Consider the following 23,063-nt stretch of genomic DNA (forward strand, 5'->3'; position numbering starts at 1 on the left):
TTCTACTGGTGCTTGTTCTTGCGTCGAGTACCAGAAACTTCAATTTTGCAGAGTTCAACACCAACTGAATTGTTTTCTAAGTTTTATTAAAATAACGTAAGCTGTTTGATCGTTTGCTTTGTCTCTATTTAATTCGACAAAGGCGAAGAAATAACCGTGACAAAATTTCCTATATGACAATATTTCTGTGATAGAATTAGTGGAAACTTTTATCTCTTGTCTCAAATACGATATCTAAAATATGTAACTCTTTATTTAATAATAATAATCTATTTTGATTATGCTACATAGTTTTGCTTCAGTTGAAGATTAAAGAAAAGAATTTCAAAAACTTTTTTGAGTTCATTCATTGTACTTATATTATCTTCTAAAAGACACAGGTGATGAAATTATCGTGACATTATTTTCGGTAACGAAATTACCTATATGGTAATACTTTGGTGACAAAATTACCGGTGACGAAATTACCGTGGCGAATTTTCCTGTGGCAAAATTACCGCCGCCGGTGTTAGCATGCGGGGTCAGGTTAAATTCAATTCTACTCTGGTTTTCGTTTATTGCCAGTTTATCACTGTTTATTTTCATGTTTTCTTTAAATGTAGTCTTTAGTAATTTACTGTAATAAAAAATGTTTTAAACACTTAATGACTTTTTCTTCGTTCTTGCTGTCGGGTATGTGACATGAGGGTAAAATCGACCCGAACTTGAGGGTTTCCACATATACATACAAATCAATTGAGTAGTAGTAAGGGCGAACTCAACATCGGATAATTTTCTTTAAATTCGAGTGATAAGTTTCTAAACTTTATACTTTTATCAGATTTCCAAGGGAAGGTTTTCGAATTTTCTTCCTATCCCCCAAAATAAAGGAAGTTCACTGATAGATGAAAATAAAAAGACAAACGCGATTTTATCGAAAATGACTCTAACGATTCTGCTCGTACATCAATATTTCATTTAATAACAATTTGAGGTCAAGATGGTACAAGACAACAGCGACATTACAAAAATAGCTTATTTATAGATGATCTGAAAGTATACTCACTTGAAAAAACGTCTACAGTTTCTGGTAACTGATTATAGGTACTGATAATTTTGTTTAGAAAGGACCTTTGGACAATATTAACTCTCACCGCTCGAGTGTAAAAGAGATCACTAGATCGTGTTGTTCTAGCGGGTACGCGAAAATTGATCTAACAACTGTTCATATGATATGCGGCCATTTACAATTTTTTGCAAAAAATATTAGGTCAGAAATTTTGTTTCTCACTAGGGGAGATTTGATATTGAGGGATTTTAAAACGTTATTTTTTGGAAGTGTTCGGAGGTGAGGTACTAGGTAGGATATAATGGCTAAAAATAAATTAATTACGGAATTTATTTTTTTAAATGAGTAGGGCAGGCCATAGACCAGATAGGAGAACAATACTCAATTGTGGGAGCAACATATGATTTATAGATAATTTTCAATTCGGCAAGGATTGGTCAAATGCTATTGACATACATTTTTTTTTAAATATCACAACAGAGGGCCACAGCGGCTCAGTGCTAAAGCACTAATCTCTGGTGCGTGGGGTGCCTGGTTCAATCCCCGTGCAAATAAGTTTGTGTGGGCAACATCATGTCCGTGGGTTTTCTCAGGGTACTCTCGTTTCCTCCCACATTTCATTCCACCAATTCTCTCATCATCATTCACTTGCCTTAATTATTGTATCCTTTAGTCTAAAGGGCATAATCGTGGAAAGTTAAACTCAAAGATTTCATTTCAGTATCTCAACATGGGTAACTCTGAAGGTGTGACTTCATCTTTATATGCGCCTTTACCTGTGTGAAAAAAAAAACTAATGTCAAAATATTAAATTAAATCTTAAATTCCTAGTCGAAAGGCATCAGGTTCGATAAGTTTAGCGAGCCTATATGAGAAGTAGAACCCGAACCGCATGAGCTCCCGCCTAGAATCGAACAGGGCGCCCCGCACAGACGATGAGTACGCTGACTATATAGCCACGGAGGAGCTCTCATAATTTGCGAATTCAGATTAGGAAGTATTGAATTTAAATACCTTTTTCTCTGTGCACTCAAAATTAATTATGAATTTTAATTAGGAAATAATGTCTCGTTTTGTGCAATAGGAAATATTAGTTTATCCGAGATCGTATCTTGTATGGAAAGACTGAAACTAGATTGGAATGATGATTTCTGGTGAGTCTACCAGCAAACCTCAGCAACGATTCGCGAGGACAACACAAGAACAGGTTTTCTCTTCTGAAAACAATAAGACCAGACCAGGGAGAAGGCCGTGGAAAGGGCAAGAGACCACCTGCTGCTCGAAAACCCTTTTATCTGAGCCGATTTTACGCGCCGTATTTACGCTCGAAGTTAAAAGCAGCCAGACTTTTCCAGCGTATAAAAATTCGGTGCGTAAACTTACGCCAGGTCCCATACACTAACGTATTGACAGCTGCTAACAAGACTAGCGCATGAAATTTTATGGCTACGGCAGAAAAATACGTCAGTGTATGGCCGCTATTATGGAACATACAGCGGTAAGAATATCGCGACAAGAAAACTCAACTCTGTACAGAGGTGAACGGTAGGAGGGGAAAGGAGTGTCAAGCCATTTTCAGAATTTGGTGATGGAAAAGGTTTATGCTTGGCCTTTGCGAGTGTAGCGAATGACATATTAAGGGTTGCTGCCACCATGGTGCAGTTAATTTACAATACACTGGCCTTCTAAAATTTACACGCATAAGTTACCAATCGGCATCCGCAATCGTATTTTCAAATAGTGAGCTACACTTTACATATATAATGTTTCCCAGAAAAGTAATTAAGAAACCCCACATAATTGAAGGAAATGGACATACAGTAGTTGAAACAAATTGTTGTTGAAAACAAATAAATAATTCGTTACACAAAATATCAATCAGGGGCGTTTTGACACATGGGCCAACATGGGCTGGGACGGCGAGTTTTCTTAGACCATTTTTTTAAATACCGGCTTTGTAAATTTCAGGTATTTATTTATTACACATAGTTATGGTATGACACGGGATTATTGCATTTGTATATATATATATATATATATATATATATATATATATATATATATATATATATATATATATATATATATATATATATTTATATATATATATAAAGAATCTGCTTGGCAAGAAATAAGTAATTAACATTTTTGTTATTGATTTACATCCATTATTTCCCCTCTCGCATTGCTGACACCTTATTCTTTTATCGTAATTTCAAAACATTTCCATTGTTGATTAACTTCCAGAATTATCTACAGTTTTCAAACATATCAACCGAGTCGCCAACGCAAGGAATTTGAATGTTTCAATGTCGTATTACTATTCTTGAACTTGGCTGATCTCATCAACTTGGTTTCATAATCAACGACTTTCTCAGAATTTCTATACTGGTATTATATTTAATTTATTGTTACTGATGGGGCGGCATTTTTATAATGACTCGAAGGCGGCAAAAATGTTAAATACGTCCCTGAATATCACGCTACTGATCTTCAACGTTGGCAGGATTCAAGAGAATGGTCACTCTGTTTTCTGTTAGAAATTTAGTAGTCGTTTACTGTTGCAGTATTTTTTTCCCTTTCTTTTCTTTCCCCCCATCTTAACAATTGTTCTAACATGGCAACTAAAGTATGGTCTTATTAGCGCTTATTCCAGCGTGCGTAGTCCTGGCCCCCCCACCATCACACAATTCTTCGAAAACAATTTCAATCGTTTGTACTTCGTTTGCTCCCATTTGCTCCGCAGTAGCTCCGTTTGCTCCCTTATCGTTCCCGAGAAAATGGAACCTTAAAGTGTGGGGGGGGGGGGCAGAACAACGTCGTCCCAGCCCCTCACCCAACTAAAAATAATCGCTGAGAGAAACGAATGGTGGCATTCGTTTGTACTTCGTTTGCTCCCATTTGCTCCGCAGTTTTTGCGTTTGTTCCTTTACCGTTTCCGAAAAAAATGAAATTTAAAGTGGGGGGCCAGAACAACATGGTCCCAGCCCCCCACCCAATAGCAGAGAGGAACGGATAGTGACATTCGTTTGCACTTCGTTTGTTCCCATTAACTCCGCAGTAGCTCCGTTTGCTCCATTACCGTTCCCGAGAAAATAGAAATTTAAACTGAGGGGCCAGAAAAAGGTGGTCCCAGACCCTCGAATTAAAAACAGTCACAGAGAGGAACAGATGGTCGCATTCGTTTGTACTTCGTTTGCTCCCATTTGCTCCGCAGTAGCTCCGTTTTCTCCCTTACCGTTCCCGAGAAAATGGAACCTTAAAGTGGGAGGGCCAGAACAACGTCGTCCCAGCCCCCCCCCCCAACTAAAAATAATCGCTGAGTGAAACGGATGGTGGCATTCGTTTGTACTTCGTTTGCTCCCATTTGCGCCGCAGTAGCTCCGTTTGCTCCCTTACCGTTCCCGAGAAAACAGAAATTTAAACTCAGGGGCCAGAAAAAAGGTGGTCCCAGACCCTCGAATTAAAAACAGTCACAGAGAGGAACAGATGGTCGCATTCGTTTAGGGGAGAGGGAGATTATAAGCTCTTCACAACGTTAATTGTGACCGTCTAATAGAAGTACCACAGGTTTCTCAGAAGTAGGATTTGCGAACTCTAAATATTTATTAAACCAAACCAAAAATTTTCCTTATTTATCCAGCCACTCTCGTGACACACAACAAATAAACCATCAACATATGATTTTACCTTTTCCTGGGGAAAACAAATATGGCAAGCACAAAATTACCAGTTGCGTTTATACATATTTTTGTAGTCACTAAAACCCCTTTTTCAGATGATGCCAAAGCACCTACTTTTTTTATTTTATTTTTTTATTTTATTTATTTATTTATTTTTTTCTTTTACAAAGAGCGGAAGCACTTTAGGCGGCTTATTGGGTACCATCATGGTGCCTGTCTCGTTAACATTATAAATAACATTCGGAGAGAAGTGATATTGTTCATAAAAAGACTCCAATAGATCAAAAACTTTTTGACAGTCTCGCGATTAAATCCCTTTGCCCTAACCATAGATATCTTCTCAGGATCACGCGAAGAAAGGTTAGGGTGCCTCAGAGAAAACTGTAAGCCAGTGTTTTCCAGCAATCTTCTTGTTCCTGTTAAACGAGTGGGAAATACGGTTCGCTTCAGTTAACTCGAACGCAAGTAACGTAAATCGGTTAGTGTCAGGCCAAAAAGACTTTCTTCTAGTGTTAGTATGTGCTGGACTGTAATACGCAGCCTCAAGCGGACTGTAATACGCGAACTACAAGTAAATTGTTATGATGTTACATGTCGTCGAAAATGGTGACGTCCCCAATTTGTACTACCTTCTATGTCTCCGTTTTGGCAGAATGTGACATACATGGAAAAACATGGCTTCCCTATGCTCATAGGTTATATAACCCAATAAGTGAAACATGTAAACAGTAGCTTAAATGTAATGAATACATTAGTGTATTTACCAAACTTATTTCTACATGTAATCAGGGAGTAAGTCAAATAGTAGAAAGGCGACACATCGAAAAATATTTCGCCAAAACCTTCAAAGCAATACACATCCACACTAACTGTACAGTGATGTTTTTATTCCTGCCCAAACTGGTGTAATCGTTGTCTTGAACAATAATGCATAGCCTTGCTGGTGTAAGCGGTGCCAATCATGTAGAAACACCATGTCCCTGTTTGAACCGCCGTCCCCGTTTTATACAACTCTCCCCTACATTTTGTCACGCATTATTGATGCAATTAAATTTTGTGGGGAATTTGAATTGGCTTTGCGTGGACATGATGAAACAGATAACTCAAATAACCCAGGTGTTTTTCAAGGACTCATTAATTATACTGCAGCCATTGACAATGTTTTGAAAGATCATTTAGAAAGTTAGAGTATCTTTAAAGGTACATCAAAGACTATTCGGAATGAACTTCTGGATGCGATTTCATCTGTTTGTAGAAAGCACATTGTATCTGAAATTTCCGAGGTTGACTTTCTATCCCTCCAGGCTGACGAAACAACAGATAATTCTTGTAAAACTCAGCTGTTCTTAATTTTGAGATATCAAATTGAGGGAAAGGTATTTGAAAGATTTTGGGGTTATTTTGAAATTTTCGACAGAACTGCTAGCGGCTTAGCAGCAACGATTTTAGGTTAGTTAAGTGAAATGGGAATAGAAAAATCTCCCGAGAAGCTAATATGTCAAACATATGATGGAGCTTCCGTTATGAGTAGACAGAAAGGTGGGATGCAGTGCTTGATCAAAGATAAGTATCCGCAAGCAAACTTAATTCATTGTTACGCGCATCAAGGAAATCTTATTCTTCAAAGCGCGACATCGTCTTGCTTTCATAGTAGAATATTTTTTCAAGATTTGCAAGGCATAGGGACATTCTTTTCCAGGTCTCCGAAAAGAATGAATTATCTAATAGAATATGCTCAAAAGAAGCTAGGTAGTGTACCGCCGACAAGATGGTATTTTCAGTACCATACAGTTAACACTGTTTTTGAGCAAAAAGATAATTTGCTTAAATGTTTCGAACATATAAGAAACACCGAAACGAATGACAGAAAATCCTCTGCCGAAGCAACGGGGTTTGTACGAACATTGCAGGATCCTCAGTTCATTTATTGGCTAACCTTTTATAACAAAATCATGCCGCACGTCGCTATTTTCTTTGATTGCATTCAGAAGAAAGACACAGATGCTGTTAAAATCAGTATATCTGTCAAACATTTCGTTAGTGAAATACGTAGTGTTCGAAAACAATACGAAAATGACAGTAATGACGTAAATGACACTAATGAGCCACTGAAGAAACGACAATGCGTTCAACATAGTAATACTGACAGCAATAGATTGGCAGCTCTGGAAGTTTGTGATATGATTACAAACAAGCAGCATTAATGATAGATTCCAGTTTTCCGATCATTTGTGTGCCTCTAAGCTATTCTTGACTGACAAATTTCCCCAGTACTTAAATTATTTCCCCGAGAGCGACTTTCAAACAACTTTGAAAGTCTATCCTAGAATAAATGGTCCGAGATTGCGAACTGAATTGGAAGTATTGTACAGTCGTGAAGATATACAGTAAAACCTGTCAACTTGGCCACCTCTGTAAGTGTGCCACCAGAAATCTTGGCCTGTTTTTTCTTGAACCTGCATTTTTCCATAAGACATACATTACTTATTACTCTGCAATTCATTATAGGTTGGCCACCTGTCTATCTTGGAAGTTGGCCACATTGACGAAATGTTTATGATATGATGATAATGATAAATTTACCTACGTATCTTGGACACGCAAAATACCGTTTTGTTATTTTTCTTAACTCATATTAGATGCAGATATTTTGTATTTGTGACTGGAGACAAAGAAGCACGAACTCCCAAGATTTGTTTTTGGAGGTCAATGGCCAGAACACCGTCATAAAGGGGTGGTGAAGGAAGATGTGAATAAGAAAAAGCTCGTACAGGAATTCAGGAAACGGTTGTACGTATTTGTTTGCCCTGTCTGTTTTGGTAACACCATTAGCTATAAGAACTTACCGGTTTCTTTAATCAGTGTGGAGTTTTAGTAATTCCGAATAATTCTCAAGATTAAAGCTAACCATCTCAATTAACAACTATTGGAACCTGATGGCTTGTCGATAGGTAGCGGCGGTTTTGATATATGAATTCCCGTAAGATTTTGTAAAAACATCTTTTGTTCCGAAGGAAATACTTATAACTCATTAAACATACTGTAATTTTCTCTAGTACTGTATATTGTTATGATTACTCTACATATAGTATCTGATGTACCATTGCTTATTAAAATTTTACATTCAAGTAATACTAGAAATCCTGTTCAAAAATACACGAATCATACTTATTTTCTGTAAGTTGGCCACCTGTCTAAGTTGGCCACGTTTCAATGGAATCGATGGTGGCCAACATAGACAGGTTTCACTGTACGTTGTGCTTCTGGTGCAACGCTCCTTCTACAATTTTTCCATGATAATAACATGTTTGGAACATTCTGCGAGTGTGTGCTAGTGCTAAAAATAATAGTGACGATTCCAATGACGACTGTGGAAACCGAACGATCCTTCTCTACCCTCAATAGAATAAAAACATTCTTGCGGAATTCCATGAATAACGAGAGGTTGAACGCACTGGCCATGCTATCAATAAAGAAGAACATGGTAAACGCCATTCCGGACTTCAATAAGCGTGTGATAGAGGAGTTTTCTACAGCCAAAAATAGAAGACTGGAACTGATATACAAAAAATAAAGGTAAGCTTTGCTTTGTTTGGCGTTTAATGTTATCCTAGTATGTAGCAATAAATTATTTCAAATTATGGTGGGAGGACGGGAGGCAAGACTATCCGCCGTCATAATAAAAATTTTAATTAGTATTTTACTATTTTTACTATAGTAGATTATTAATGTTATATATATATACATATATATATATATATATATATATATATATATATATATATATATATATATATATATATATATATTTACATGACGCCCTGGTATGTAGGTATTTTGGATGTGCCCCACCACTTTTAAATTCCACGAGACGCCACTGCCTCCGACCAGAGGACTCGGATCACTGCTCGTTGTTCCTCTTGGGTGCAAACTTCTAATGGAGCAACCGTGGTATATCTGCAACAGAAGGAAGAAAAATGGAGGAATTAAGATCATACTTTTACAGCATTACAACAACAGTATTACAACAAAGTATGCGAGGACAGAAGACAAAGTGCGCAATGTAAGAAAAGTTATGACAAAAGTGTAGATAACTTTTGACTCGCCCTTGTATATTGTACTTATTAAGCAAAAAACAAATGCAATTTTCCCTTTGCTGAGAAATAAATGAATGTGTGCACTAGAACAGTTCTGAGTGCGTTGTATCCGTGTATTGTTTCAGTCTAGAAGTAGTATTTGAACTAAGCTTAATTATTTCGAAAAAATGATAGTAAATTCCTTTTGAAACATGACTAAATAGTAGTTATGTTTAGCTTGACTTCATCTATCCCTTTGGTCATTATGAGATCGATAGATGACTAGATTTTGGGGTATCTTCTCCACCACCAGCAACTAGCGCTGGAATATAAAACTAAATCTCATCTGAAAGATAATTCTACAACTAAAGCATGTGGGAAATGTAGCTCATGGTATTTAGAAATCATAACTCATACTCAAATTTGCTTTTAAAAGTGCAGCAGATAGGGTAAGGACAATTAAGTAAAAGAGTAATTACTCTGGCGCAGTCACTTATTGTTTCGACGAAATATACAGTACCTTCTTCAATGTTAGTAACTCCATTCTTCTCATCCCTCTCTCGCTGGCTCGTTGCTGTTCTTCCAACTCCAAACGAAGTGCCCCGAGAAACACTCACCATCCAGTTTTGTTTCCCGGACTCAGGCCTCAAACCACACCTCCTGATTTCCTCAATACCAAATATGGTCACTCCATAACTCACCTTCTCCTAACACCGTGTTCGTGACGTCACATGAGTCAAAACGTTTGAGAGTCGAAGACCTCACACGCTGGGGACTTCACCTCCTGATCCTGAATTGTACTTTCTGAGGAATTTCAAGTGCAAAGCTAAACCTCAGCGAAAAGTGGAAAATACAAAATACACACTTAATAATCGTTGACGTAGTTACCAGACAATAACTTTTAGTTGAGGCAATCGAATGAGTCAGCTAGAGAAGAGCTAACTGGCGCTCGAAATATGTACAAATAAGTTGTATGTGAGCAATGTCCTCAAACGCAGACTAGTGACACTGCCAAGAAATGGAAACGTAGCCAGACACAAGTAGAAAGTTGATAAGTTGCACAAAGGTAGGAAAACAAACAAGGGTAGTGACTTTATATGAGGTTAAAGAAATCTGCTATTGCACTTATCTTTTAATAAAACACAAAGGTATAAAAATATGCTTCTAGGAAGCTTGAGACTACATAATTGAACTTTCCGAGGAAAGAAAAAAAATAAAAATAATCCAGCGAAGTAGATGACGTAAATCCAAAAGTCTGTCGTTGGAATCGAACCAGGGACCTCCGACGTATAGTATCGTAACATGCCCTCCCCGCAAACAAGATGATTGAGTCTAAGAGCTGAATACATGGAAGATCTAGAACAATCATCGGCATCTAAAAGAAACTTAAAAAACACATGTAAGTATACATTCATATTTTTCTCAATATTCAAAAAATAGAAAAAAAACAAACCTAAAGGCATACTTAGTGAGGACTTCGAAGTTAAGATAAAAAACACTAGATGGCATAGGCGGTAACGGACGACGAATCCATGCATCCAGGCAGGCGACAAGTTCTCAAATAAGCGAAAGTGGCGACATCTCTCATACAGCAGCGAAAACAAAAAACAAAGGAAAGTTAAAAAAAATTGGGAGAGAAAAATAAAAATAATTTAAGGTAAGTCCTACAAATATACAACAACAAAAAAAACAATATTATACTATAAATATATGTATAGTCTTGAAGTAGGAAAAAAAAAGAAATTGATATGGATGGAATAATAAATAAGCCAAAGTAAACGGAAACAAACCCGGTATAAAAATGTGTAAAGCACAAGCAAACTTAAAAAGAAAAATAATGATAATATTTCTATTATGTTTGACTTTCCTTACTTAAACAAAAGTTAATAATAGTATACAGCAAACGAAGGGCAGTAATAATAAAAGAAATTAATTAATTGAAATCCAATCAGCCTTGCACTAAAGTTTTTTTTAAATATAGAATGAAATAAATAATCCACAATGTGAAGTCTCTAATGTAGATCTCACTCTAATGGAAGACAAAGCTTAATAATTTACGCATTACTAGGTAACTACCCATAGAATAGCACAGAATGTTGGCGGAACAAAACCGGGGGACAAAGAGTGGTCCTATTTATCTTAAGAAAATTGAACCATGAAGGATTTAATCTTCACGGTGTCCGTAGAAATTGACTTATCGCGGTCCATATTCGCACTTGCCGACAAGAAAAATAGGACACGACAGACCACCACCAAACTACTCCTAACCTAACGCGGCCTATAAGTGAAGATGTCCAGGTGAAATATCCAAGGTGAAACCACTGCTCGGGGCGACGTAACAACAACCAGTCGGCAGGATCGAAGATCACAATAAGTCAAATCCACTAGGCGAGAAACTTCCATGTCCAATAGCAAGGCTGAGGCGTAGATTTCTCAATTGTAATCCATATCAGAAAGGCAAAATAAGTCCAGACGAAGCATTGGAAGTGAAAAGTATGTTCGTAGTCAGAGGTAGAAGTTTAAACACTAATAAAATCACAGTCTATAATGTAAATAAAATACGGTCTGTCGTAGCATACAAATTATGTAGTATTATTCTTAATAAATATCTTTGTTTCTTCTAATCACATTAAATTCAAAGTCTATACAAAATATGCATATACAATAAAGATGATACTACTCCACGTCTACATTTTTCTTCTCTTTCCAGAAATACTACTTGAATCCAGCAATGGGACGTAGGCTTCAATGCATCCAAGGATTTCCAAAAGGTAACTATAATCTCAATATCCTTCAAATAATATAATCAAAATACTGATGCATCATATACCACTACGAATTCTTAAAATATGTATGTCGCAATACAACTGTACAATGTTAATACAAAGTTATTATATCAACGCCTATAAATATCTCTCTAATAATAATACCTAATCCCAAGTTGCAGTAAGTTCCAATAAATATCAATAATATGTTATATAGTCATGTAAATAAGAAACTGAAGGCGAAGGATGAACGTTAGTTCTATTGCTTTCACTAGTAGTTGGTGGAGGGGGTGGAGGCAGGCTAGCACTTCTAAAAACTTTAGGATTTCGACGTAACATGGGGCGTTGCTTAAAAATTTAAATAACAAAAAACTGCTAACAACAGTAATAAAATTTCCACAATATGAACAATGATCCACAACACATCCTGATCCAAAGATATAGACTCTGCTCTAGCGCCTTTCATACAAAGAGTACACAAGAAAAAACCTTGTTTATATAATAAGTAACCTATGGCTAATGTCAAAATAATATTCCAAACCACGAGAAAAATAGGAATAAAATTGTCTCTATAATAAATTGGAGTATAGGGAACCACGGAAGCGACAGAATAGCTAGAAAGATTTAGATGAGGTACAGAATAGTGCCAATTGAGATTTAATAAATTTGAGGAATTGAAAACTTCATGAGTTTTAAATTTCTGATTAAGGTGAACAAAACTATTGGCAGACAAGAAAGCCGGAAATAAATGCACTACAGTAGGCGTAACTAATTCCGTTTGAAAACAAGGAAAGACGGCTTTCGCAAACAAATGGCTATTAACTCTTAATGTCGTACCACAAGGCAATTTAATCATAATCGAACCATACTTAGCTTTATCTGTAATGTCTATAAGTTTAGTGTTAGTACCAGTCACTAATTGAACCGTAGCAGGCGGATGAGTTAACACATAAGTATGTGGTTGTAATTCCAGCAATTGGCTTTGAGAATTCTCATGACAAATATAAGAGCAAGATGAAATTATATCATGGACAGTTATACCAAAATATCCTTTATATAAACATTGCGCTAAATGAGAGGACACAGAAACATGCGATGGGATTTAACATAAGGGTGAAACTTGCAAATTACATGACAAAAGGTCTGATCCAGTAATTGGTAGGGCTAAAATATAACCCTGAAAGATAACATAACTGGGTGAAATACTAATTGAACATGTTTGGTTATGATAACCAAATGGAATGGCCTTAACTGAAAATAATTTAAATTGCACATCTTGTTCTCTAAGTGGCACTTTAAAATGCTCAAAAATGTAATTATCAGTAATAGTGCACGAAAGTAATTTCAAAGTATAATATATATCAATATCTTCAGCAGGAATAGCCAAAATCGTACGTTGTTTAGTTATAGATTCCTGTAAAATGTGAAGCTGAGCTTGCAATACTTCATAAGGCACCAATACGGGATCTAACTTCCCTGCTCGGCAGCTTTGAATGGACGTTTGATAACGCTGAAATTCTAATACTTTCAAAATGTGCATCGATAACTGATATAATTCACCCAAAATCGCAAAAACTTCCAATTGGTCCTTATTTGATAAATTTTCTAAGGTCCTGGCCAAAAATTTCGATTGATCCAACAATGTTTTAGAAAAAACTTCCATCTTTTGAAAATTCTTACCTAATTTCGCTTGGAAATTCGTTAATTGAACAGACGCCTTCTGAATATACACAGAATTCCTCAGTAACTGCTGTCTTAGTTCAATAACTGTAGATTCTAATTTATCTTGTTTCTTCTGAAAAGACGATAACTGTCCTTGGGTAGCCACATTACAGCAAAATGAAAAAAGATTCCCTAAAATAGCAATACCTCTCTTAGAACGCGAATGTTCTCGGTATCTATAAGGTTCATTAATTTTCAAAAAATTACTCTCTATATGTGAATGTAATGCGTCAAGACTATGAGCTAAAGAGCATGTTTGAATAGAATACGAAGAATTATCGGCACAGTGTAATGATTTAAATAAAGAAGACGCAGGCAGGGATTGCGGAAAAGTGAAACTTACGTTAAATATGATGGGAATACCATATTGGTATAATATGTGGCCATGTAACTCATTAAAAAAAATCCACTTGAAATCGACACATCAAAATTGGCAGAAGTACCAAAGGCAATGGATAAAACCAGGATCATCTGTAAAAAATACAGACGAACACACATATAACACCCAAAATAAATAAATAAAATTAAACTCAGAACAAAACTCAAATAAAATTCAAGTGCGTTAACGTATGCAATGCATATATATATGTATCTTAACTACCATTGTGTAACTTGATTCATTAAATAATAAAACAAATAGATGCATTCAACCAAAATAACTCAGCTTAGTACCATTAAATTAAACTGCTATACTTCTCATAAAATGTTGAAATTACTTAAAAACCATAACGTAGCAGTCATAAAGACATAATTGTAATAAAAATAACACTAAAATCGATAGTCAAACAGGTATATATTGTAATTAGTAACACAACTAACCAAAACTTATATCATAGAATGCGCATATAGACTAAATTAGGATTTAAAAAAAAGTCATAATCAGGAAATTAATATCAAAATAGAGAAAACTAATATCAAAAATAGGAAAACTGCAGTTTAAAGTCTTAATTCAGTGAAATTCAAACGTCACAGACCAGGGTAAAATACACAATTAGGTAAACATGTAATATATATATATATATATATATATATATATATCGCAATTATACTCGAGTAAAATAGTCATAATTAAAATTGCAAAATAAATAAATAAATAAATAAAATAAGTACTAGACCAGCTAGTATAAAAATGTCATAATTGGTAATTTTTTTAGCTTATGATCTGAATAGAAAATAAACTAACGTCAAATCAAAGTATAATAAATATCCAAATTAAATTTCTTTTTTCCTTTGCAGGTAAGTGAACGGTAAACTTCTCGTCCAGGATCTATATAACCGAAGACTAGTGATCAGTGAGAGTGTGTTCGTGATACAGTGCTGTGCGTGCGCCATACAGTAATATGTGAAACATTAGTGATTTTTTTCCTTTTAACTCATTAGTAATACATGTAGGTAAGAATAGCTGTAAGAACTCTACTAACCTTCATATATGCGCTACTAACCACTGTCTTTTTTTTTTAAATCCGCACTGGGAAATAAGCAAACATATTATTTTCATATAATTTCCGGTTCTCTTTATCAAAAATACATAGCACAATACGATCGAAATCTTGCAAATTAGCTTCCAGAACATTTCGAATCGTGGATAAAGCAATCTCCATTGCCTGAAACTTATCAAAATTAAATTTCCCAGTCCCCAAATTAGGGAACGCTATCGTCCGACAATTATTCTCCAAAGCGCGTTGTAGACAATTCGTGTAACATTGTCGTAAAATTCTCTTATTATTATCTCTTGGCGCGCAAGTGAATAACACATATTCCGCTGGTAAATTAAAAGCCGAAGATATCTTAGCTTCACCAGGTTTTAACGAACCTAGCTTTTTACAAACTTCAGCTAGTTCCTTCCCTGCCCCTCTGTGAATTGCTCCGTCGACTCCAGACAAGGGAGTACGGGTCTCATTCGCTGCATTAACCACGATGTCACACTTCAGATCCGCAATATTATAATAATATACACTCACTTTCCTGTTAATGTCCTCATTATATATATATAATGGCTTCTTGTATGCTAATTTCTGAGACGAATCCATTAAAGTTGGAAGCTCCAACACATCCACAACTTGCTGAATTTCCACGGGATCACTGAGTGCAGTGGTGAATGTTAGCTGGTTAAACTCTATATTATGATCAGAATAATCTTTGGCAACATTTATCACTTGCATGTCACGTATTTCTTCTTCTTCTTCCTCGCCTGTCATCGGTTCTGGGGTTACATTTGGGTAATACGGTTTAAGTCTAGTAATGGCAATCGACTCAATTTTTTCTCTTCCCTTTGAAGTTTTGTATTTCACAAAATAAGCATTTTCATAATCTTTTCGTACAATAACAGCAGGTCCAAAAAATAATCCTGAAAATGCTTTGGCATTACCTCTCCGTCTTGAAGGGTCAAAAATCCATACACGCTGTCCTTCCGTGAACTGTACGGATCTATGATGTTTATTGTAAGATCTCTCTGAAGTACGAAATCGATTAAAAAGTTTATCCTGAGCCTGTTCTCTAATGTCAACAAGAGTGGCTAGACGCTCTTGATTCACACTGTGTACACACGGTCCATTAATGATAGCCTGGTGTTCTAAATAAGGATCCACTCCGTGTAACAGTTTAAATGGGCTAAATGACGTGGAATGGTTCACACTGATATTATGGGCAAAAGTGACGGCTGGCACGTGATCCACCCAACTACCATGATTGTTAGGATCCACTTTCCTTTTCAATAGTGCTTCAATATGGCGGACAGAAGTCTCAACAAGACCATTGGTCTGGTGAAAGTAAGGATTAACAAAGTTCATTCTAATATCTAAAATATTACATAGTTCTTGAAACAAAGAACTAGTAAACGCCGTAGACATATCTAAAATCACTTCTTTGAACAGACCAAAGCGTAAAATTACATGATTGTACAAAAAATCTGCCAAAGCAGCGGCTGTCTGTTCACCCAACGTAGCCGTTACTATTGCGATTGCTAAATATTTGTGCCGCAGAATATTGGCATCAGAATACCTCCCAGCTACATCAATACCAATACGAAAGAAAGGAGGCACGCTAGGCATAGTTTGTAAAACACCAGGAGGCGAACCCGGTACCTTTTTGAAACGTTGGCAGACCTGACAGCTTCTACATCGCTCGATGACGAACTTTTTCATGTATGGAAAATATACTGAATTTAACAACAAATTATATGTTTTTTTAAATCCTAAATGTGAACTACCCAATGAAGAACTATGAGCTGACTGAAACACTTTCTCTCGTAAGGAAGCAGGAATAGCTACCAACCACTGTGTACCAGTTGGACGTCTATGTTTTCGGTACAACAAACCATCCTTCATCTCATATCGCAGTGCCTGTCGTTCAATATCATAATTTTGCGGTATTTTCCCTTCTAAAAAGAGAATGATATCTTTGTAACAGGAATCCTCCCGCTGTTCTTCCTTTAACTTATCATCTTCTTCTATAGTAAAGACCCGGGGATCTTCTAGATTCTTCTGTTCATCCTCTTCGTCTCTTGTGCAATCTACATGGCGACTAATACTGTCTACAAGACTATTGGAAGCACCCGAAATATGAGAAATAGTGTAATTATAGGTCTCCAACTCCGCAAGAATTCGAGAAAATTTAGCCACATTCTTAGTTTGACGTAAAAAAAACAGTGATCTCAATCGGTACGCAAATAAAAGTGACGTCCTAATAAAAAAATATCTAAAGCGTCTTAGCGTAAAGATCAAAGCTGCTAATTCTAAATGAAATGGGTGATATGATCTCTCGTGTGGCCCTACAGCACGAGAACAGTAGGCTATTGGAACCAAAGGAGCATTTTTTTCATCACTTTCAGGTTGCAGGACTGCCCTTGTTAAACCGCGTTGTGAGGCGTCCGTGACGACGTACACGTCTCTTTCTGGATGAAATTTCATAAGAGTAGGCGCAGACAAGATCACTTCTTTGAGCTTCTCAAAAGCTTGTTGTTGTTCACTCGTCCATTTATATGGAACATTTTTTTTCAAGAGACGCTGTAACGGCTCCGCTATAGACGAAAAGTTGGCAACATGGTTTCTAACAAATGAACAGAACCCTAAAAAACTTTTCAATTGTTTTTGTGTTCTTGGACGTCTATAATTTTGAATCGATTCAGTAATACGTTCAGAAATAGAAATACCACGCTTAGAGACGCGGTGACCCAATATTTCCAATGAAAAATGGCCTAATTTGGTTTTTTCAGGAGATATTTTCAAACCTCTGCGTCTTAATCGTTCAAATAGTTCACGTGTTGTATTAATAATGCCATCTATCGTATCGTCTGACCACAAAATATCATCGAGATAATAAAATACTTTATTTTCATCTAATCCTTCTAGTGTTAGTTTCATTAAATCATTTAACGCCGCTGGAGAAGTAACTCCTCCCATAGGAATGGAAGTGAAACAGTATTGCTTAAGTCCAGGAACTGGAAAAGCAGTTACTAATTGACTTTTTTCAGACAAAGGCACTTGGAAGAATCCTTGCGAAAGATCTGTCGAACAAATGAGGTTTTTACCACTAGAACGCACTAATATATCCTGAATTGGTGGTACAGGAAAATTAATAGGCCTTATCTTAGCATTCGTAAATCTCATATCTGCCACGAACCTCCAAGATCCATTTTTTTTCTTAACTAATATGATGAGATTATTGTAACTACTATGACAAGGACGAATGACGTTTTGTTTAAGTAACTGTTCAACTTGCTCGTGAACAGCATCACGAAGATGGAACGGGATGGGAAACTGGCAGATGTATACTGGGTCTTCATCCTTTAACTGAAATTCGTGAACATAGTCCCGTGCCTTTGAAAAATCGTCCGGGGACCAACTAAACACATCTCTGTACTCCGTAACTAAATCATAAAATCGTTGTCTGTCATGTTCAGAGAGTTCAGGGTTCACATCCACCCTGGTACAATCAAATTTATCAGATTGAGTCTTTTGAAGACCAGTATGTTCTGTAACATTACTACAAAAATGTTCATCCCTATTCAGAACAGCATGCCCTAAAACTTTATTCTTCCATAGCAAAAATTGCTTGTCAGTAGGATTCGAAACCAAAATATGTGAATTTACGCTGTCAACCACAGTATCTCTTAATAAAACATGTACAGCACCCACTACGAACTTATTAGGTACCAAATAATCTCTATTTCCCAATAAATCAAAACATTTCTTCACTTTAATACATGTTCGCGAACGTGGGGGCAACCAAACAGACGAAAAAACCTTATACACAGGAGATACGAGCGTTGCAAATTCGTTAGACACAGAATTAACTGTACTGTCCGTGGGCAGAGTAAATTTAGGAATCCTACCAAACCGCGTAACTTCCAAACATAAATCATGTAAATTTAAATTTGCCTTATGGGCCAATAAAAAATCCTGCCCCAATAGGGGTGGGTGGGAATACGCTGGGATAACCCGGAAAGGATGGCAAAAAACTTGAGATCCAAGCTTGAATCGAACCAAAGCTATCTTGTTAACAGACAAAGTATTCCCTGTCACGCCTTTCAAAAAACTATGTGTTGCTTGAACTTTAGCAAAACGCGGGACCATGGCCTGACCAATACAAGACACCTGTGATCCAGAATCCAATAATAAAGGACTCTCTTTCCCATTAATAGTAACATTAACATGAGGAAGCGCACGATCAATCTGAATAGGGACTTTAAGCCGTTGAAGAGCTGATGGCCCTGCGTCATCAACTCTATTGATCAGTTTAAATTACTTCTACAGTGGGTGGCAATATGGATTTCTTTTCCACATTTATGACAAATAATAGGACCCCTCTGCTGTGTCCTATTCCCTGCATTGTTATTCTGACCACCCCGGGAACGATTTTGCTGAAACCGTTGGCCATTGCCCCGTCTATTATAATTACGTCCATAATTGTTATTACTATTGTTATTATTAGTATTACGTCTCGAAAACGAACGTTGATCGTCTGCCCTCTTATTTTCTGCTTGCAAAGACAATTGCGTTAATTGCTTTTGTATAGCAGCCAGCTGATCTTTAACCTGATCAGTTTCCTGTGTATTCGTAGCTTGAGAGGGTAAAGTCCGTACTACAGCCTGGGAAAGCTGACTTTGCGGAACAGAAGCCGATTGAACTTGAGTATTCTCAGGTGGATTACATTGCATTAACTGAGAATTTGCTAATAACGGATTTTTCTTAATCAGCTTTTCAATTGCTTTTCTTTCCAACAACACGCGTGCCTTCTCCTCGTCCAACAAATCTTGCACTAAAGCTTCAACAGTAACATATTGTTTTTTTATTGCCAATCTCATATACTCCGGAGATAATCCATCGATTATTAACTGCACTTGCTTAGCTACTGGCGCGTCCTTATCGTTACATAAAATTAAATTACGCTTGGCGTAAACGTATGATAGAATACTCTCTCCCTCATTTTCTTCTCGCATCCGCATTTCCTGTTCTGTAAGTTGAGGCAAAAGCGCGTCCTTGAAAGCAGCTATTAACTTCTGTTTAAACTGCTCGTATGACAACTCCGGAAAATCTGCTTGTGTTACGTAGTGTCAAACCAATAGGCTGCTGACCCCTTTAAAAGCGAACCCAGAATCCATTTTTTCTTTACGTCTGTCCAATTATTTACCTGAGCCAATACTTCAAATTGATCGATATAGCGAACAATATCATCGCCCATACGTCCAAAAAATGGTTCTGGACGAAAGATATGACTCAAAATGCCAATATTATCCTGATTTCCCCCAACAGCCATGTCTACAGTAAACTCAAACCTGTCAGAATCTAATGAAGAAACAGTGTCAATATTCGAAAGCGAATGCGTAAATTGTAATTGCTTTTTAATCTTATCAAAACATTGTCGCGTAAAAAGTATGCGACCCGGAGATGATGTAATAATCGGCTCAAAAAATTCAGTAGCATCTAAATCATCACAAAAATCAGATAAAAACATATTGTCCTCAGCAAAGTAACGCAACATATGTAACGATCTGAAAACCGATCGTTTCAAATCTTATTTGTTTTGCTTGACATTGTAATTATTGATTGTTTTATTTCATTCTAAATATTTGTTCATTTAATTTTTAGCTTATTGTTACTAATTTTAAAATGTTATTATCAATTTTCAACTAAAATTTCATTAAAACGAGTCGATAAATTATAGTTTTCTGGGAACTAAATAAATCAATGGGCGGAAAGTGCTTTAAATTATGTATACATGCATTTTTATCTTTTTCTAAATTTGATCAATTGAAAGAGATACACTGAATGTCTATGAAACCAGTGAAAGTTAATAAATATAAAATCGAATTAATTTGACGTTTTTAAAACAATTTGAGGTGTTGTCTAAGTGAAATACCATAAAATAGTGATAATCATATTCTCTTGTGCAGTAAATTAACGTATATGGTAAGATGTGTTCAAGAAATATCAATCAATATAATATGAATTGCTAAGAGCCTAACCCCGCCTACTTCCGTATCCCAGATGATTCCCAATGCAAAATTATTAAGTTATAGTTTGTATGAAATAACTATTTTATTAAATAACATGGATTTTCTTGAATATAGAAGGCTAATATTACAGCTTATGTTTAAACTACGAGATGGATGTTTTTAAATACGTGTTCTTAGCCATTGTTATACAAAGCTCAGCAGTCATGTACCAATACGTAGCTGTTTTAAAGTAATGAATGAGTTAAATATTATAAATAATTGAAGTATATACGTCGAATTCTTTATAGCAAATGAAATAATCAAGGTACTTGCTGTAGGAAGTAAAAATGGTGCTAAGAAACTGGTGAATCCTATAATCCGGATCGTTTAAAACAGATAGCTGTAATATTGTTTTTGTATCCTGGTACTTGAAATAAACATTAATTTTTGGCACCCAGATTTGGAATCTGTATGACTATGGTTATGATTATAAAATGCTGTGAATCTACTTCCACGCATGATATCCGGACCTGCTCGACTGGTTATAATTGGAATGGAAGTCCGAAATACAAATTGTATAAAAGTTAAGGTTTTCGTATGGTTGTTCCTATAGGAAGTACTAGTGAGTGTTTTTAGAAAATCAATGTTTACAGTCACACATATAAAAATAATCTCCAAATAAATGTAGTCAGAAAAAAAGTGAAAACGCCAATTTTTTTTTAACCCAGCTGCACAGGTACTACAGAGATCAAACCTAAAGCATCTCCATCATGAAACATGACTAAATAGTAGTTATGTTTAGCTTGACTTCATCTATCCCTTTGGTCATTATGAGACCGATAGATGACTAGATTTTGGGGTATCTTCTCCACCACCAGCAACTAGCGCTGGAATATAAAACTAAATCTCATCTGAAAGATAATTCTACAACTAAAGCATGTGGGAAATGTAGCTCATGGTATTTAGAAATCATAACTCATACTCAAATTTGCTTTTAAAAGTGCAGCAGATAGGGTAAGGACAATTAAGTAAAAGAGTAATTACTCTGGCGTAGTCACTTATTGTTTCGACGAAATATACAGTACCTTCTTCAAAGTTAGTAACTCCATTCTTCTCATCCCTCTCTCGCTGGCTCGTTGCTGTTCTTCCAACTCCAAACGAAGTGCCCCGAGAAACACTCACCATCCAGTTTTGTTTCCCGGACTCAGGCCTCAAACCACACCTCCTGATTTCCTCAATACCAAATATGGTCACTCCATAACTCACCTTCTCCTAACACCGTGTTCGTGACGTCACATGAGTCAAAACGTTTGAGAGTCGAAGACCTCACACGCTGGGGACTTCACCTCCTGATCCTGAATTGTACTTTCTGAGGAATTTCAAGTGCAAAGCTAAACCTCAGCGAAAAGTGGAAAATACAAAATACACACTTAATAATCGTTGACGTAGTTACCAGACAATAACTTTTAGTTGAGGCAATCGAATGAGTCAGCTAGAGAAGAGCTAACTGGCGCTCGAAATATGTACAAATAAGTTGTATGTGAGCAATGTCCTCAAACGCAGACTAGTGACACTGCCAAGAAATGGAAACGTAGCCAGACACAAGTAGAAAGTTGATAAGTTGCACAAAGGTAGGAAAACAAACAAGGGTAGTGACTTTATATGAGGTTAAAGGAATCTGCTATTGCACTTATCTTTTAATAAAACACAAAGGTATAAAAATATGCTTCTAGGAAGCTTGAGACTACATAATTGAACTTTCCGAGGAAAGAAAAAAAAATAAAAATAATCCAGCGAAGTAGATGACGTAAATCCAAAAGTCTGTCGTTGGAATCGAACCAGGGACCTCCGACGTATAGTATCGTAACACTTTGTTAGTGTTAACCTGCAGATTTTGGTTTATCTGCCGTAGATTGGACGCTAGTCACATGCTCGCACGAAGCGCAAGTATGAACCTTACTGAAGTTAAAAGAAAGAATGTTAGTTACAATTAATAAATCTACATTGAAATATAGTACAAATAATACTTAATGTACGTAAAAAGAATTATGCATGTTATTTATTATTTTAATGTTCAGATATGCAGCGTGGCAAGTTTAATACTGCACTGTAGAATTGAATCAGTCATTCTTAAAAGTGATTATGTGTCTTTTGGGCCTAATTAAATTATGAATAGATTCGTAATGTACTATATATTAGTAAACCTGTATGTCAATGGGAAAACTATGTTCTTATTGCACTCATAACCCCGTTTTTAAACACTGAAACAATTATGCATAGTTTACCATATTTTAAAAAAGCAACACAATTTTATCTGACACTCTACAACCCTGT

At 36.2% G+C, this 23,063-nt stretch overlaps 1 protein-coding gene across 1 annotated transcript; it reads left to right on the top strand.

Annotated features, from left to right (window-relative positions):
• The first annotated feature begins 6,194 nt into the window (after window positions 1-6,194).
• Window positions 6,195-6,935, top strand: LOC145679829 (uncharacterized). The gene has a single exon (XM_081750353.1). It carries the CDS (start codon window positions 6,195-6,197, stop codon window positions 6,933-6,935), a length of 741 nt encoding a protein of 246 aa, XP_081606479.1.
• Window positions 6,936-23,063: the final 16,128 nt, after the last annotated feature.

The sequence above is a fragment of the Thermobia domestica genome, chromosome 1 (assembly GCF_964235325.1).
Source record: "Thermobia domestica chromosome 1, izTheDome1.hap1.1, whole genome shotgun sequence".
Taxonomy (NCBI): domain Eukaryota; kingdom Metazoa; phylum Arthropoda; class Insecta; order Zygentoma; family Lepismatidae; genus Thermobia; species Thermobia domestica.

Bases quoted from the DNA above. Each gene is read 5' to 3' on its own strand.
- LOC145679829 (XM_081750353.1), top strand. From the start codon at position 6,195: ATGGGAATAGAAAAATCTCCCGAGAAGCTAATATGTCAAACATATGAT.